We start from the raw sequence: 14276 nt of genomic DNA, 5'->3' as shown, positions 1-14276 counted from the left end.
CCTGATAATGTGATAATCAGCCGACTCCTCCTGTCCTTTCCCGGGATGTACTCGAGGGGCACCTGGGTGGCTCAGGTTAAGCATCCGACTTCAGCTCAAGTCGTGATCTCACGGTTCGGGAGTCCGAGCCCCTCATCGGGCCTACTGCTGTGAGCGTGGAGCCCACTTCGGATCCTCTGTCCCGCTCTTTCTGCCCGTCGCCTGCTTGCGCTCTCTCAAAAATAAATTCAAAAAACAAAACCAAACCCAAGATGTAGGGGAAATGCCTGCATGGAGTAGGAAACCGCATCATTTCTATTCTAGAGGCGCAGGTCAGGTAAGGACAAGCGCTGCTCTCTGCACAAGGGCAAGAAGCTTAACAGACAGCTCTTCCTCTGCTGGGATGTTGTAACCGCACACCGACTCCTAGGTGGCTGCGCTGGGGTGCTCCCTGGGCGGCCCTCGGCTGGGGCTCCCTGTCAGGGACGTCTAAGGCCCGCCCTCCCGTCGCCCGTGCCTAGCTTCCTGCCTCACAGAATGAACTACATATCCAGAGGCTCCTCCATTACGTTTCCAAGAAAATTTAATATGGATACGATATTAACGACATACCAGAATTGACAAAATGGCAAAACTCCTTAAACGTTAAAACATTCCTTGAAGGGGTATCTGGGTGGCCCAGTTGGTTTAGTGTCCGACTTCAGCTCAGGTCATGATCTCACAATCTGTGGGTTCACGCCCCATGTCTGGGCTCTCTACTGTCAGTACGGAGCCTGCTTCGGATCCTCTGTCACCCTCTCTCTGCCCCTCCCCTGTTCTCGTCCTTGCTCGCTCGCTCTCTCAAAAAAAAAAAATTAAAAAAAGAAATAAAAAAAAAGAACATTACTCAAACACCTAGGAAGTCTGATGATGTCCAAAGAAAATATGGCACTTCCATGGGCATAAAAAGATGAAGCAGACAGTGACTGATTTTAGGGGATCTCCAAGTGGTAACAGATCGACAGTCTACTCACGTTAATATCTTGATTGAGTCTCACAATGCAAAACTCTCAAAACATTTAGTAAAATCATTCCAACTGGTAAACATAACCTGGGCATTGGTAATAATATATTTCAAACACACTCACTCGGGATTCCCGGCTGGCCCAGTCTGTGGAGCGTTCGGCTCTTGATCTCAGAGTCGTGAGTTTGAGCCCCACGTTGGGCATAGAGATTACTTAAAATTAAAATCTTCAAAAATAAATAAAACGTATTCACTCATTATGTTAATGTTACAAAAGCACTAGCATTTAAACATAAACCTGGCATTCAGGTTCATGGGATAAGATCAAGGCACGACGTATCAGATTACTGTAGAATGATACGTTTCCCAAGGAAGGAAAAGCCTAAATCACGTGTTTACTTAGAGAATCGAACCTTAAATTGTTTAGGGGCGCTTGGCTGGCTCTGTCAGTTAAGCATCCGACTTCGGCTCAGGTCATGATCTTGCAATTCATGGGTTCGAGACCCATGTTGGGCTCTGTGCTGACAGCTCAGAGGCTGGAGCCTGTTTTGGATTCTGTGTCTCCGTCTCTCTCTGCTCCTCCCCCGCTCGTGCTCTATCTCTCAAAAATAAACATTTTAAAAAAAATTTTTTATAAAGAAAAACTTAAATGAATGCTATTGCAAATTGTGTTGATTTTTGGAGAGATGCAAACTATAAATAGTATCAGAAGTATGTTCGGGAGTGTTTTTGATACCCGTCTTTGTCACAGACAGATGGATTTATGCGCAAAGTACCTCCTTTGTGGGGTGCCTGGGTGGCTCAGTCAGTTAAGCTTCCAGCTTTGGCTCAGGTCATGATCTCATGGGTCTTGAGTTCAAGCCCCGCATCGGGCTCGCTGTCATCAGCACAGAGACCGCTTCAGATCCTCTGTCCCCCCCCCACCCCGCCACTCCCCCACGTGCATGCTCTTTCTCTGTGAATCTCAAAAAGCAGTAAATAAAACAGAAGAGCTGTTCTTTAAATGAAAGGGAATGTAGCAATTTTTCCAGAATTATGAATTACAGATTTTCTGAGTATACGTTCCATTTATACCATGTAACTTTTTTCTTTATTTTTCTCTAAAGCTTCAAGTTAACAAAGTTAAACTAACTGAACATTTGCTAACCCCTCCTGTTTTTAGCACCAGCGACGGGTAATTTTATCTTCCCTATCCCCACCCATCCTCCACCTGAACAAATAGTTAATTTCATTAATTTAATTTGGAAGTTGAAAGCTAACTTAAGTTTTATCTTTACCAAAATATCCCGAGTAGCTTGCTGTTTCTCACCTCAAAGGACTGGACGTACTATTTTGTTCAAAGTATATTTTCTTGTGGAATTTACAAGGAAAATAGAATATTGGTCTGACAAAGTCTCCTTTGATGGTGGAAAGCTTAATCTTTTATCTCAGACTTTACTCAGCAAAAATATGAACTCAGAAGTTCAAACTTTCTATTTGTAAAGTGATTGAGATTATTATTTTTATTACTTTATTTTTGTTACTTTTATTTATTTTAGATTATAATAAAATATTTAGTCCCTTTTATTTTTTAATGTTTTATTATTTATTGTTGAGAGGGAGGAGAGATAGAGATGGACAGAGAGAGAATCCCAAGCAGGCTCCATGCTGTTAGCACAGAGCCTAATGTGGGGTTTGAACTCAAAAACAGTGAGATCGTGGCTTGAGGTGAAATCAAGAATCCAACACTTAAGTGACTGAGCCACCCAGGCGCCCCAAAATATTTAGTCACTTTCATAATCCAACAAGGACAAATTTCTCAATCATATACCTTGCTCAAATTATGTAGTATATTAACTTGGGGAAAATTTGAGGTTGTTCATTTCAATATGCCTTTTCTATTTTGGGTTCTTTGAATATCTTAAAAATATACAGAGCATTCACAAGCTAATAGTGCACATGGAATTTATTAAAATAGGTTTGAATTGCTTCAGCATATATAAAAGTGGATGTTGAACCAACAGTCCCACTTTGAAAAGATGCCTTACCCTACATGAGTAAAGATGCGTAATAATCCAAGGAGGTCCAGGAAAAGGCGTCTGTCCCCGAGAATTCTGTCGGAACCGTAGTTAAAACCTTGTGTCAGTGGTTCGCCGAGTGATACGCCCTCCATGCTGCTTCCCACTCTCTTTTCCACCAACTTTGGAAGTTGGTTTTCCTGCCCAGAATATGTTGTCGGAACTGTCTTGCCATGCTTTAGTCCTCTTTATTTGGGGGATTGGGGACCTCTGCAGAAATCTGCTTCCCAGTTAACCAGCCTTCAAAGTATAATCCATTTTGCACGTCACACCCAACCTGCGTGTGGCAGCCTGACTGATTGATTCTGGGAGCCGTTGGTAGAAAACCATGTCTGATTACAGTAAATATTTAAAAGGTCAGGTTTTTTTTTTGTTTGTTTTTTTTAATGCAGCTTTACTGATACCTTGCACACACCCATTTACAGGAAGTGGACAACTGGTTTTCAGTTCATAGTTCAGTTCGTGGCTTGTGCAGACATTCTCACAGTCCGTTTCAGAATATCTTCATCACTCCCGAAAGAAACCCCACTTTTTTTTTAGCAGTAACTCCTCATTTCCCCTCAAAAGCCGCACCCCCCGTACCTCGGCAACCGCTAATCTGATTTCCGTCCACCCGTTCTGGACGTTGACCGTGAACGAATCATGCGACGTGTGGTCTTTGGGGACGGGATTCTTTGCTGTGGCCCCATGTTGTGAAGGCCCATCCGCCTGGTTTGTGCGTTACCGGTACTTCTTTTGTTGACAAATAACATTCCGTTGTGTGGACTCAGCCCGTCTTCCTTATCTGTTCCTCGGTCGCTGCCACTCTCGGGCTGTTACGAGTAAGGCTGCCTGAAAGCTTGTGTATAAGGTTTCACATAGACGTGTGTTGTCGTTTCCGTTGGGTCTTTGCCTAGAAGTGGAGTCGCTGAGCCACGCGGTAGCTCATTTAAGCTTTTGAGGAAGTGCCAGGCTACTTTTCAAAAAGAAGACCGATTGCGACGCAGTTTTCCTTTTATCTGTCCGGAAAGCGGACAAGGTTGTAAAAGTGTATGTTATCAACCTTTAAATTACAGAGTCGCCTTAGATGTTTGTTAAAAGACTAGCAGGTCCGACTCTTGAAGATGATCATTTATTCAGAAAAAAATTTTAGTGTAATTCACCACATTAAGAGAGAAAAGAGAATCCCTAGGAGCATCTCGATAGATGCAGAAAAGCTGTCTTACAAAATTAAACATCCCTCCCTGGGAGAAAAATAAATACTGTTATCAAACTGGGAATAGAAAGGATATCCCCAAATCTAACGGAGTATTTACCAAAACAACTTAAAGCAGATACTTACTTCACTTACTAGTGAAGTGTTAAAAACTTTCTCTTTGGGGAGAAAAAAAAACTTTGGTGTCTGGCTGGCTCAGTCTGTAGAGCACGTGACTCTTGATCTTGAGGTTATGAGTTCAAGCTCCACATGGGGCATAGAGACTACTTAAAAAAATAAACAAACAAAAAACCTTTCTCTTTAAAACTGGTAAGGGGGTAGGTGGGGGGGTGCCTGGGTGGCTCAGTTGGTTAAGCTTCCGACTTTGGCTCAGGTCATGATCTTGTGGTCTGTGGGTTCGAGCCCTGCATCAGGCTCTGTGCTGACAGCTCAGAGCCTGGAGCCTGCTTCGGATTCTGTGTCTCCCTCTCTCTCTCTCTGCCCCTCCCCTGCTCTCTCTGTCTCTCTCTCTCTCTCTCTCTCTCTCTCTCTCAAAAATAAATAAACATTAAAAAAAAAAAAAGATACAACTACAGGAAAATAAAAGGCAAGCCACAGAATGGAAAGAAATACTTACAGCACATATAATTGACCAAAAGCTTGCATCCAGAATATATGAAGAACTATAAGTCAATAAAAAAAAAAAGACAGAAATAGAAAACAGGAAAGAGAATTGAATAGAGAATATTCAAACGTACAAAAGGTATTTGAAAAGGTAATAGAGAAAATGCAGATTAATACCACAAAGACGACTCACAACCTCTAAAGGGGCTAATATTCAAACACTTAAAATACCAAAGATCGGAAAATACGTGAAGCAACTAGAACTTTCTTATTCCATCACTTTGGGAAACTCTTCGGCTCTGTTTACTAAAACCAAACCTAGCAGCACTATTATCAGCCAAGAACTAGAAGCATCCCTTTTGCCCAGCACCAGATGGAACGAGTCGAACGGCTGAATGCCTCCTATTTCTACAAAGGAATACTGTGCCGCGGCGAACGAACTAACTAGGGAGATACACAACCCGTGGATAAATCCCACAGTGTTGATGGAAAGAAGCTGGGAACAAAAGTATGTACTGTGTAACTGTGTTTTCTATAAAGTTCAAAAGTCAAACTGTGACGTTTGCTGTCAAGGTTAGGTTGCTTTGGAGAGAAAAGAGAAGGGATTGTAAGGTGACGTGGGTCAGGGGCTTCTGGGGTGTTAGTGGTTTCTGTGGCTGATCTGGGTGGGTTTTTCCCATTACTTCCCCAACTTTGTTGAGGTATAATTAGCATAAAGTGAGCTGTACCTGTTAAAAAATGTGTGTTTGATCAGATATATGTGTGTGCATATACACACATACCCATGAAACCATCGCCACAGAGGGGATTACAACTCCCCTCCCAACAGATTTCCCCAAGTCCTTTGTGATCTATCCCTCCCGCTACCCCAGGCTCCAGGCAACCACCGGTCTGCCTTCTGTTACACAGATTAGGTTGCATTTTCTAGAATTGTACGTAAACGGAATCATTCAGTATATGTGCTTTTCTTTCTTTCTTTTTTTTTTTTTTTTTTGCCTGGCATCTTTCATTGGGTGTAATGATCTTGATTCATCCACCTGGTTGTGTGTTCCATAGTTTGTGCAACATTCCGTAATTCTTTTTATTGCTAAGTAGGATCTCACTGTGTAGATACAGCACAATTGTTTCTCCATTTGCCTGTTGAGGGGTGTTTGGATAGTTTACATTTTCTAGCTATTACAAATTAAATTGAACCTTCTCGCGAACTGTGAGATCGAGCCCCCCAGCTATCAGCACAGAGCCTGCTTGGGAGTCTCCCTCTCTGCCCCTCCCCCACTCTCATATATTCATTCCCTCTCTCTTTCTCTTTCTCTCTCTCAAAGTAAAATAAACTTGAAAAGAAATGCTGAGTTTTATATAGCATGAAGTTGTAACTGAAAGGTCTCATTCTGGCAGTCAGGGAGCCCTCAGCCTGACGTACAATCTAACAGTTGATACATCCCGTTACATACACAGACTTGCAAATGTATTTTCTGTTCCAAAAAGAATTTTAAATATTTTCAATAGACCGTTAAGAAGAAAAAGTTGAACTCTCCCACAGTGTGCGATTGAAAAATAGAGGTGCAGGGGCGCCTGGCTGGCTCGGTCGGTGGATCACATGACTCTTGACTCTTGAGTTCAGGCCCCATGTTAGGCGTAGAGATTATGTAGAAATGAAATAAATATTTAAAAAAGAAAAACAGAGATGGAAAACACGAGAGAAAAATTAAGAGACGGCCAACCAGAAGGCCTGTGGAACATCAGAAGAGCACAGAGAACATGGCGGGTAGTGAGCTATCCACACAGGGACAGAAGAAGACTTCCCACCGTGGGAGAGGAAGACAGCCAACTCATTATGAGTTTTGGTTTTTTTTAAGTTTATTTACTTTGAGAGAGACTGAGAGTGTACAAGCAGTGGAGGAACAGAGAGAGAGGGAGAGAATGAATCCCACGCTGTCAGCGTAGAGCCCGACACGGGGCTCGAGCCGACGAAACCAGGAGATCATGACCCGAGCTGAAAACAAGAGTCAGATGCCCACTCGACTGAGCCCGCCGGGCGCCCCTCGTCATGAGGTCTTCACGTTGACTCTGTGGCTTTCCTCCCACAGCCGCAGTTGTTGGCTCAAAGATTCCGCATCTTCTGTGTGGTAACTGTTTCGATATTTGGAGGCAGCTTACACCTCTTCTGTCTTCCTGGTCCTTTGCAGACTGAAGAGTCTCCCGTCAGATTTGTAAACACTTCACGTAAACGTTGGCAAATGTGTGCAGAAGTAGGCGGACCGCTCTACACCGTAGGTGGGGGCGTAAGTTCCAGTTCTGGGGCGTCATCGCGGAGGACAGTCAGGTGCACAGAGATGCACATACAAGAGTGTTCTCCGAAGGATAGCTCGTAAGAGCAACAAAAGAAGAAAATGTAAATGCCCGTCTGAAGCCATCTGTCAGCTGAATCCTGACACGGTTTCCCTACCCGGGCACTGTGTAATTCCTAAAAGGAGCGAGTTAGATCTGCCTATATCCACATGGAAAGCTCTCCAAGACGCATTACATTGGACAGACTGTAGGACAATATTCCATTTTTATCGGATTCCATTTTTGTAAAAAAGCTGTGCGTATGTGTGTACGAAACGCCTCGAAAAAGTGACTGGAAAGCCACACGCCAAATTTGACGGGGTCCACCACGGAGGGCAGCGTGGGGTGGGCGGGCACAGATAAGTAACAGGGTCTTTCTTGTTACGTTCTATTTTTGTATTGTTCTGTTCTGTCCCAATGAGATGTATTGATGAGCTACTTGTGTAATAAATATTTGCCAGTTTATTTTAAAAGATCCTTTTCCCGGGGCACCTGGGTGGCTCAGTCAGTTAAGCGTCTGACTTTGGCTCAGGCCACGATCTCCTGGTTCGCGAGTTTGAACCCTGCGTCAGGCTCTCCACTGTCAGGGCAGAGCCCACTTTAGACCCTCTGTCCCACTTTCTCTCGCCGCCCCCCCCCCCCCCCGCTTGCACACGCTCTCTCAAAAATAAATAAAATGAAAAGATAATAAATAAATAAAAGATCCCTTTCCCTTGAGCCTTTTTTTATACAATATGATTTTGGATTCTTTCACAATTCTGCTTCCTCTCCTCTGGATATTCCCGTTTGCCTTATGATGTGGGGCCCAGATAGGCTATAATATTCCAGATTAAGTCACACTGGTACCATATGCTTGCTGTGCAGGTTGACAGTAGCCTTATCACAGGAGCGGCTTATGTAAATTTATGGCCAAAACTCCCACACCCTTACACACCAACTGCTCTGTCTGCTATCTTATCCCCTAAAACATTCTGCGTCTCTAGACGGTTGCCTTGGGCCTCAGCTCATAAGCCACACAAGAAAATCATTCATTACTTTGTTACCAGACCTTGTTTTTGACCAAAAGTTGCATTAGGTATTATTTTATATAGTTCAACTTAATATCTGACTCTATGCCTCACTTTATTCATGTAGACCTAACTCAATGTCAAATTTGTGCTTAAAAAATTTTGCATTGTAGGAGGCACCTGGGTGGCTCAGTTGGTTAGACGTCCAACTTGGGCTCAGGTCATGATCTCTCAGTTCGTGGGTTCGAGCCCCGCATCCGGCTCTGTGCTGACAGTTTGGAGCCTGGAGCCTGCTTGGGATTCTGTGTCTCCCTCTCTTTCTGCCCCTCCCCCGCTTGCGCTCTCTCTCTCTCTCTCTCTCTCTCTCTCTCTCAAAACTCAATAAACATTTAAAAAAATTTTTTTTAATTTGAATTGTATGTGTAAAAGCTGAGTAAATGTATTCTATTTAAAAAATTACCACTCTTCTTGAATTTGATGTTTTTTCTTCTTTTTGTTTTTGTACATCTAAGCACATAGAGTGTATATATTATTGAGCATTTGGGGGTGGGTATATTTTAAAATAACTGTTATACTGCATCGTATTCCGCTCTCACTCCATAATACCAGGGAACGTGGGCTGTCCTCTCCAATGCCAGCTATTGTAGCATTCTGACATCGATTCTTACATCGTTTAGTCTTTGTGGCTGAAACACAAATAGCTCATTGACTTCAGCTCAGGTCACGACCTAGCGGTTTGTGAATTTGAGCCCCGCGTCGGGCTCTGGGCTGGCAGCTCATGGCCTGGAGCCTGCTCGGGGCCTGGAGCCTGCTTCGGATTCTGTGTCTCCCTCTCTCTCGGCCCCTCCCCTGCTCATGCTCTGTCTCTGTCTCAAAAATAAATAAAACATTAAAAAAAATTTTTTTTTTAAATTTTTTAAAGTAGGCTCCTGTCCAACGTGGAGCTTGAACTCATGACCCTGAGACAAGAGTCACACGCTCTGTGGGCTGAGCCAGCCAGCCACTCCTGTGTACATTTTGGTGTATGTCTGTATTTAAATGGCTCGTGAAAACACTGAACACCGAAGTTGGGGATCAAGGCCTTTGACATCCTGCAGTGAATTCTGTGCAAGAAGATACAGAGCCTTTAATAATTCTGATATAGATTAACTAGCTCTGAGTCTGCCAGAATACACTCTTCCGCTCAAGAAGAGACCGGGTCAGGTGCTTGGCGAAACCCCACACCGTGTCCTCGGTCACCCCCAGTCCGCCCCGGCAAGGAGATGCAGTTAAATTTACCGCGGCCCGTTGACCCTTGTATTCTGTTAAGTGCGGGCTCTGGGGGTCGTCCGCTGCGCCTAACTGCACAAAACCTGAAGCCGAGGAAGGCGACGCGGCTCAGGAGGCACCAGGGGTAAACTGAGTCGGAGGTCCTGCCGAGGCCTCGAAGCTCGCCTCCACAGTGCTCCCTTCCCTGCTCTCCCTGCAACATTCTCCCCCCGCCGCACAGGTCCTCCCTGGGGGGGGGGGGGGGGCGGGGGGGGGGGTTCACCCCCACCCCCGCAGTCGCCTTCGGGTCCCGCATGCTTGCCGCCTACTGGCTGTGCACACGGGGGGCGCAGATCCCTCCATCTGCGGGATGCGGCTAAGCACGGTGCCCTGCTCGGGGGGGGGCGGGGGGGGGGGTTGTTGTGAGGATCCAGGGAGACCCCGTTGGACACCTAGGGTAGCGTCCGGCGCGTCGTCATGGTCACTACGCACACGTCACCCGCACGTTACTCGCGTGGGCCTCCTTCCGCCTCGGGGCTCTCATCGGTAACGTGGCGGGGTCGCGCGGCTGGCCTCTGCGGTTTCTGTCTCCCAGACCATTGTAGTTCTGCGATCTGGGCCTCGTGGGCGGCCTGGGCCTGCTTCCCGCCTTCCCTGTGCTTCCGGGACGGGACGCGAGGTCCGCCCTCCGGGAAGTCCTGGAGGAGACGCGGCTGCCTCGGCCTGGCCGGAGGGGCCCGTCGAAGCACCTGCGGCCGGTCCAGCGGGTGGGGGGGGGACAGAGCAAAGCCCACGGCGGCTCACGCTTCCGGGTGGGGGGCAAACACGGACGAGGGCACGGCGATTGCACCTGCCGCTCCGAGCATTTTCTGTGTGCGAGGCGGTGCGCGGGCACGCGCTTTCCCGTCATCGCCGCGTCCTCCCGTTAGGTAAGTATTCGTATGGTCCCCGTTTGGCACTCGAGGAAAACGGCACAGAGAGGTTAAGGAGCATGCCTGAGGCCGCACAGCGAGCAGGTGACAGTTGCGATTTGAACCTCTGTGGTGTGATTCCGGCTCCCGTGCTCTTAACCGGTGTGCTACATTCAGTTGATTCCAGATGGAGAAGAATGGAGTCCCCGTAACCAGAATACTTCAAATGAGTATATGTGGGTTTTGTTTTGTTTTGTTTTTACCAACTTTTTTATTTTGAAAAGTGGCAAACTTAGGAGAAAATTGGAAGACTAATGAAATGAACAGGTATACAGATTCAACAATTCTGCTTCATATAACTTATTCTCTGTCTTGGGGCACCTGGGTGGCTCAGAAGGCTCAGCATCCAACTCTTGATTTCGGCTCAGGGCATGATCTCTCAGTTTGTGAGTTCGAGCCCTGCACCAGGCTCTGTGGTGATAAAATAAACTTAAAACAACAACAACAACAGCAACAAAAACCCTGTCTCTGTCTGTAAGATCTCCTTTAAAAAAAAAAAAAAAGGTAAAATCTTGTCATTTGCAACAATGTGGATGCAACTGGAATGTATTATGCTAAGCAAAATAAGTCAGGCAGAGAAAGACCTACAGTTTTACTCATATGTGGAATTTAAGAAACATAACAGATGAACGTAGGGGAAGGGAAGGAAAAATTAGATAAAAACAGAGAAGGAGGCAAACCATAAGAGACTCTTAAATACGGAGAACAAACTGAGGGTTGCGGGCAGGGTTTGGGGCGGGGAGGGCTGGGCTAAATGGGTGCCGGGCAGGAGGGAGGACACTTGTTGGGATGAGCACTGGGCGTTGTATGCAAACTGATCAATCACTGGTTTCTACTCCTGAAATCAACACTACACTGGGTATTAACTAACTTGAATTTAAATAAGTAAAATTTTTTTAAAAGTAAATGGCAGGGGAACCTGGATGGCTCAGTTGGTTAAGTGTCTGAGTCTTGGTTTCTGCTCAGGTCATAATCTCACAGTCGTGGGATCGGGTCGCGAGTCCATGCAGAGCCTGCTTGAGATTCTCTCTCTCTCCCTCTCTCTCTCTCTCTCTCTCTCTCTGGCCCCTCCTGCGCGTGGTCTCTCATTCTCTCTCTCAAAACAAACTTAAAAAAAGTAAATGGCAGATTTACTCGTAAGAGAAGTCTCCTAAATAACGATAATGCCGCCGTCACACACGAGAGGTACGATGTCAAGGAAAGAAAATGTTAATAAACCTTAGTTTGGGATCAGTCAGATCTCCTACTACATCAGTGAAACTGCGCTGCTCAAGGGCGCCTGGGCGGCTCCAGTCGGCCAAGTGTCCGACTCTTGATTTCGGCTCAGGGCCCAGCATCGGACTCCACACTGAGCAAGGAGCCAGCTTAAGATTCTCTCTCCCTCTCCCTCTCCCTCTCCCTCTGCCCCTACCCAGATCTCTCATTCTTTCTCGTGCCCCGCCCACCCCCCCCCACCCCCCCCCCCCCCCCCCCCCCCCCCCCGCTCAGAAAGGAAAGGAAAGGAAGAAATTGCACTGCTCAAAAAAATCCTTACCAGAACCTGATTTTCGTTTCTTGCAGAAGTCCTACTCCATGCCCATCGGCATCGAGTTTCAGCGGCGGTACGCGACCATCGTCCTGGAGCTCGAGCAGCTGAACAAGGACCTCAACAAAGTCTTGCACAAAGTCCAGCAGTACTGCTATGAGGTGGGGACTTTGTAGGAAATCGCTGAGGGGCCCCCCTGCGCTCTTTCACTTGAAGCTTAATGCGGGTCACCTTCACATTTTCGAAAATTCAGACTAAACCATTACCTTTACGAGGCCCGTTAGCAAAACCACGTTTACATACGTTTTTACTTGTTCCGGAGTCGGTTTGAAGAGTGCTCTACGCACGGGGAGCTATCAGTTCTGTTGGTTTTTGTTTGAGTCACAAATGTTAGAGCTCTTGAAAAAAAATTCAGGAAAATCAAGAAAAATGATTACTGAATTCTGCTATCCCAATACTATATTTTGGTTTATTTCCCCTTCGTCTTGTGTATATGCCTCTGCCTCTACTCACAAGGTTATGGTCCTGCTGTGTATACAATTTCATTTCCTCCTTTCAGCTTTGCATTAGAACTGTGGATTCTCAAACTTCCAGTATAGAGAGCATAGGGTTATTTGTGAATTGTTACCACGTATGTAAATTCATGCATATGAAGGCAGTTCAACAGCGTCACCTAAAATTTGATTTTCTTTTAAAAACTTTTTTTAGAGTTTATTTATTTATTTTGAGAGAGAGCACACGAGCAGGAGGGGTTGAGAGAGGGAGAGAGAGAGAACCCCAAACAGACACCGAGCTGACAGCACGGAGCCGGATGCAGGGCTCAAACTCAGGAACCATGAGATCATGACCTGAGCCGAAACCGAGAGTCGCTTAACGCACTGAGCACCCCACACGGGTGCTTACCATACGGTAGGAATTAAACGAGATGAGTTTGGAATGCTCCCGCACTTGCATTTTTATGTTTCCAGTGAGCCTCCTCCACTTGTGATGTCAGATTCTGCACCACTTAGCCCTTTATCGTGCCGGCCTCCAGCGAAGTCCCACAGACCCGCCTCGGGCCATGTTACCAATCCCCCTGCACTGACCGTAGGGACATGCTCAGTGGTTGCCTATAACCGACCTCAGTACATTATGCTCGTTCCTCTAGCCCTCCATTACCATTTATTTTTATTTTCCTGCTAGTTGTCACCTATGTGACACCGCTCTTTAGTTTCGTGATGTGTGCCAGGCCTCTTGTGATAGGCTCGTTTTTCCAGGGAAGCACACTGATTTAATTTTCACAAAGCTCTTGAGGACATACAGTATTGATTTTAAAATAAGAACAGAGAGCACTATGATTAAGCAATTCTGTTCCCAGTATATACCAAACAGATTTGTGAACTTGTATTTACCCGAAAGATCTGCGCTGGAACGTTCAGAGCATCTAAAATCGTTAGAATTTTTTTATTAGAGACAAGGTTACTCGTTGCGGCACTGCTGGTAATTGCCAAATATTAGGAGAAAACGTAAATGCCCGTACACAGGGAATTGGCTGAAGGACTTAGGGCACGTCTGCACCGTGGAGTGCCTACCGTAAGAACAGACCAGGAAGCTTCCTGTTCACCCACATGGATGATTTCCAGGCTACACTACGTGAAAAAAGGAAAGTACGTGAAAGTTACTAAGTGTTACCCTTGGAATCAGAAACACGCAGGAGTAGAATCTACGAGTAACGGCGTAGTTTTTCAAGAATAAATGCAGGAAGGACAGACCGGAAACTGATTTGGGGACGGGGTGGGGGTTGGGGAGGGAGGAGCGGTGACATTTCTTTGCGTATCCGTTTCCTCAGCAAACACAGACGAGCTCTAAAATGGACTAGAAAAAGAAATCAACGAACCTAACTATATTCCAGAGGAGAAACAGAAACACTGACGGGGGCCAAAACGAATCCACATAACCTGAACATAGTATTTTGACTATATATACGCTTAGTCTGAAGGTAAACCGAACTTTAAATAAATACTGAACTCCAGTTAGTAAGGTTTTTTCTCGTGGCGGTATGGGTTCGCAGTTCTCAAACTCTGCATTCCAGTGGACCAGATGAGTAACGAGGCGTGTTGTGGGTGACAGAAGCCCGCTGTCCCACCTCCAGAGAAGGCGGCCAAGAAGGAAAGGCTACAGCGAACCCTGTGGCGTTAAATTAGAAGAGGAAGAATCGGTCTGACTCCGTGGTTCCTTTTATTTATATGACATGGATGTAAGTGTGCGTGTGTGTGCGCACACGCACTGAGGGAGCCCGGAGGCAGACACCCTGACAGCAGCGAGCACCCCCAGCACCCGATCTTGGGTTCCAAACGCTACTGTCCACAAATAGCGCTCCG

At 46.0% G+C, this 14276-nt stretch overlaps 1 protein-coding gene and 1 long non-coding RNA gene across 8 annotated transcripts in view; one reads left to right on the top strand and one right to left on the bottom strand.

The window, feature by feature from the left end:
• Positions 1 to 14276, bottom strand: part of LOC145713337 (uncharacterized) — a 385846-nt gene that overhangs the window by 337063 nt on the left and 34507 nt on the right. The window lies entirely within an intron of this gene.
• The window catches only part of LIN9 (lin-9 DREAM MuvB core complex component), a 60688-nt gene that overhangs the window by 43261 nt on the left and 3151 nt on the right, over positions 1 to 14276 (top strand). For 6 of the 7 annotated variants that reach the window (XM_078441119.2, XM_078441123.2, XM_078441125.2 and 3 more), the window contains one exon: positions 11952 to 12077. In XM_078441119.2, the coding sequence (XP_078297245.1) occupies positions 11952 to 12077 (126 nt within the window). Of the gene's footprint in view, positions 1 to 7023; positions 9076 to 11951; positions 12078 to 14276 lie in introns of those variants that run through there. The other variant, XM_078441126.2, reaches the window with a different exon arrangement.

Source organism: Panthera onca, chromosome F1 (assembly GCF_046562875.1).
Source record: "Panthera onca isolate mPanOnc1 chromosome F1, mPanOnc1 haplotype 2, whole genome shotgun sequence".
NCBI classification, from domain to species: Eukaryota; Metazoa; Chordata; class Mammalia; order Carnivora; family Felidae; genus Panthera; species Panthera onca.
Note: the sequence above shows the minus strand (reverse complement) of the source record. Positions and strands in the feature narration are given on the sequence as shown.